General features: G+C 41.4%; 1 protein-coding gene across 1 annotated transcript; it reads left to right on the forward strand.

Moving 5' to 3' along the window:
• The first annotated feature begins 1,391 nt into the window (after positions 1-1,391).
• LOC101312396 lies at positions 1,392-2,906 on the forward strand. The gene has a single exon (XM_004308574.1). The coding sequence runs from the start codon at positions 1,392-1,394 to the stop codon at positions 2,904-2,906; it is 1,515 nt and encodes a 504-aa protein (XP_004308622.1).
• Positions 2,907-3,617: the final 711 nt, after the last annotated feature.

Genomic DNA, 3,617 nt, shown 5'->3' on the forward strand with positions numbered 1-3,617 from the left:
AGATTAAGTCAGTCTCAGTTGGTTGAATGTAATTACTAGGGGTAGTTATTATACCTGACAAGCTGGTGATTGGGCCATATTTATGGCCCAAAGTGGATTCTTTTCACCTGAAAACCGACGTGGGACAACTGTCTTTGCTGCTATTTCACATCCAGCTCCCTTATGCCTTCTGAATCCACTCCCAGCCCAATACTGCCACCAAGGTCGGGCCCGGCCCACCCTACTTATTGGTGGATACTTCGGGACGACCTCAGTTGTGATGAAATGTCTGCTGGTTTACGGGCTTAAGAGATTGTTTTATGCACAACCGACTACACATACCATATGTAACTATCCCCATCTTCAGAAGTTGCATGTAATTACTATGGGAAGCCCAGGATGACCACTTACAGCTGTTACATTACGCAAATGACCTTGTAGAGTTTGCACATCACTTTTAGTTTCATATACCGGTTTGCTTTGTGATCAAATTCATCAAAGAAGAATCAGCTTAATTAGGGGTTGCAACTTAGTAGAACGAATATATACTGTGTTTAGCCAATTCGAAGGCTCATGGTAATTAAAGAAAAGAATATAAATTAGGGAGTCACGAAACGTACCTTAATTAAGTCATCGATCAGAACCACTTAATAGGTACGTCTTATTACTGCGAATGAATTAAGAACAATTCACTCCTTTTGAGTGGCCTTCTAAGGTAAGACTAGGGATACGTAGAGGATCCAATGTTCCATATCTAAAAATCAGACCTTGTAAAACTGTAAGTGACGGGTAAAGAGGTAGCTAGTGATGACACCATTCACCAGAGATGTAGTATCTTGCAATTCCAAAACCTCAATGGTGCCATATCAAGAGAGGCACTAGGAAAACTATTTGGTGTTTCTCGGAGTGAAAGCCATCAAATGTCTAAACTGCTAGGGTATTGCCATCATATTAAATAGAAATAAAACCAACACTGAACTGTGTTGTTATCAAAAAAAAAAAAAAAAAAACGCTAAACTGTGTTCATTATTCTCTCCAAATCGACCCCAACTACGTACCATTCAGACACCCATCTTTAACTTTAAGAAAAAGAACAGACAGATACAAAACATATATACAATATTCTCTTCAGGAATCAATACCAAACGTATGGAATATAAACCTGAACCAATAAAGTACCTGCCCGCCTTCTAACTGCAGGCGTGTTGGGAGCATATATACTAAAAACTCATAGAGTTGATCAATATAGAAAGCAATAGCTTTGTTCTCTATCAAACTTCTTTTAATTGCTTTGTTGTTATTCCTGTTAATTTCTTGTGAGTTCGAGTGTGAGCGTTTGTTGATTAGCTTGTAAAAGCTACATCATCCAAAAACATACAATATTGATATTAGTGTTAGCGAAAGTATACAACATGGCATGGCTTCCAAGACTTGTAGTGCTGAAATCCTCCTCGAACCACAAATGCCTGAGCTTAACAAAAGATATTCCACTCGTACCAGCAGGGTTCATGAGTTGCAATACAGAACAAGTTGTGAATCCAAAGGCCAAGTTTGAAGTGGAGAGGGCTAGTACTGGGACTGGATTGGTGCATATAAGATGCTGCTACAACAACAAGTACTGGGTGACATGCCAGACCTCCAGGGATAACATATGGATCGTTGCGTCGGCAGACAAGCCAGAGGAAGACCAATCAAAAAGCTCATGCACCTTGTTCGAGCCTAGGTTTGCAGTAGGCGAATCACAGGTCCTATTTTTCCACGTCGAACGCCGGAGGTTCACATCCTTGTGGAAGCGTGAGGGTACAGTGGAGCTTGCTTTGCACCTAGGAGCAGGCAGCGGCGATGTTTTCCAAGTTGTTGACTGGGAAACGCTGGTGATACTTCCGCCACGGGTGGCCTTCAAATCCTTTGAAGATGGCAAATACCTCTGTTCCCGCTGGATCGAAAAACACCCATATCAGAGGTTCGAGTCCAATTTGGATGTTGGAGATCCACTGGTGGCCAAGGAGTTGTTTGTCACTGCTAATGGAAGCCTTCGTATAAAGGACGGGCACTATGCCAAATTCTGGAGGCGTAGCCCTAACTGGATATGGGCTGATGCATCAACCGAAAACATGTCCGACGACACTTTGTTTTGGCCTGTCAGAATCCAAGACAATGTCATTGCTCTTCGCAACTTGGGCAACAACAATTTCTGCGGTGGACTCACCACCGAGTACAAAACCAACTGTCTCAACGCCGCCTACCGTAATATCTGTAAAGAGTCAAAGCTGGTGGTGGAAGAGCTTGTTCTTTCGAGGAACATCTACAATATCAATTTCCGACTCTCCGACTCCAGGATCTACAACGAGCAGGTCATAGAAATGGACACAGCTGTCGCAGTTAACAACAGCCCAAACAGAGACTCCACTATCAGCCTCAGCTTTGCAGAGAAAGACTCTAGGACACGTAGCTGGAATAGCAGTGTTTCATTGAAGTTGGGTGTTAACACAACTCTCCAAGTCAACTCTATTCCTCTGATTCTTGACGGAAAGATCGAACTCTCCGTTGAGTCTACAACAGCATACCAGTGGGGACAAACTACCACAGTTGAACAGACCAGGGAGGCCAATTATGCTGTTGTCGTGCCACCATTATCTAAGATGAAGGTGAGTCTCATAGCTTCAAGGGCTTCCTGCGATGTGCCTTTCTCCTACACTCAGCGTGACATTCTCACTGACGGCCGAACCGTTACCAAAACCATGGATGATGGTCTTTTCACTGGGATTAATGCCTACAAATTCGATTACCAAAACCAGGCATCCTTTATTGGTGGCCAGGTTATTCCCTCTGTCTCAAGTCCATGGAGGCTCCCGCGTGCTGTGTACTTTTGGGTGTGTGTGGTTCTAGTGTTCAGTGTGCTATTGCGTTTACTGCACTTCATGTAATTCAGGTGTTCTCAATTCGTTTAACAACAAATAAAATTCAACCTCATCCGATCCATGTTGGCTTTGGCCTTAGGGTTTTAAAGCTGTCAGCCTTGGGGGCCTCATCCTTGAGGCAAACTCTAGTTCCTCGTTCTTAATTAACTTCCCCATGAACAAAATGACCAACTTCTAACACCCTTCTAATTAAGTACTTGTGAAAGACTTAAAGAAAGTCGTTGTTTAATCTTGGGAAAAAAAAAAAAAACATAAAAGACGATTACAAAATGATCGTAGTAGGTAATAGCTTCTTCCTTTTGTCAAGAAGGTACTAGACCTATACTAGCCCTTTAGTTTTTCCCCTTTTTTTTTCCCCCTCTTTTGATTTAAGGTTGAATGATCTATATGTTATCAAAATCATTTGACAACACTTCTAATCAAAGTAATTCACATGAAAGACTATAAAATTTAAATTAAATTAAAGAAGAAAAAAGTTCACGATCAGTTCTCTAATAGTCTTTCATATTATAACTGCGTGTCGGATTCACCATCCAAAAAACAAACTGCATGTTGGATTTTAACCTTCTGACTGCTTCAAGTATTACGCCAAGTTTGATTTGAACTACACGTACAACGTCAATAAATTAAGCATTTGATTGAATTGATTCCCAATTTCTTCCTCTGATTTCTTGTTTAATTATATCAAACAAATGGTCATTTTCCCTATCAAACTAG

Source organism: Fragaria vesca, linkage group LG7, assembly GCF_000184155.1.
Source record: "Fragaria vesca subsp. vesca linkage group LG7, FraVesHawaii_1.0, whole genome shotgun sequence".
In the NCBI taxonomy this organism is placed as follows: Eukaryota; Viridiplantae; Streptophyta; class Magnoliopsida; order Rosales; family Rosaceae; genus Fragaria; species Fragaria vesca.

Bases quoted from the DNA above. Each gene is read 5' to 3' on its own strand.
- LOC101312396 (XM_004308574.1), top strand. From the start codon at position 1,392: ATGGCATGGCTTCCAAGACTTGTAGTGCTGAAATCCTCCTCGAACCAC.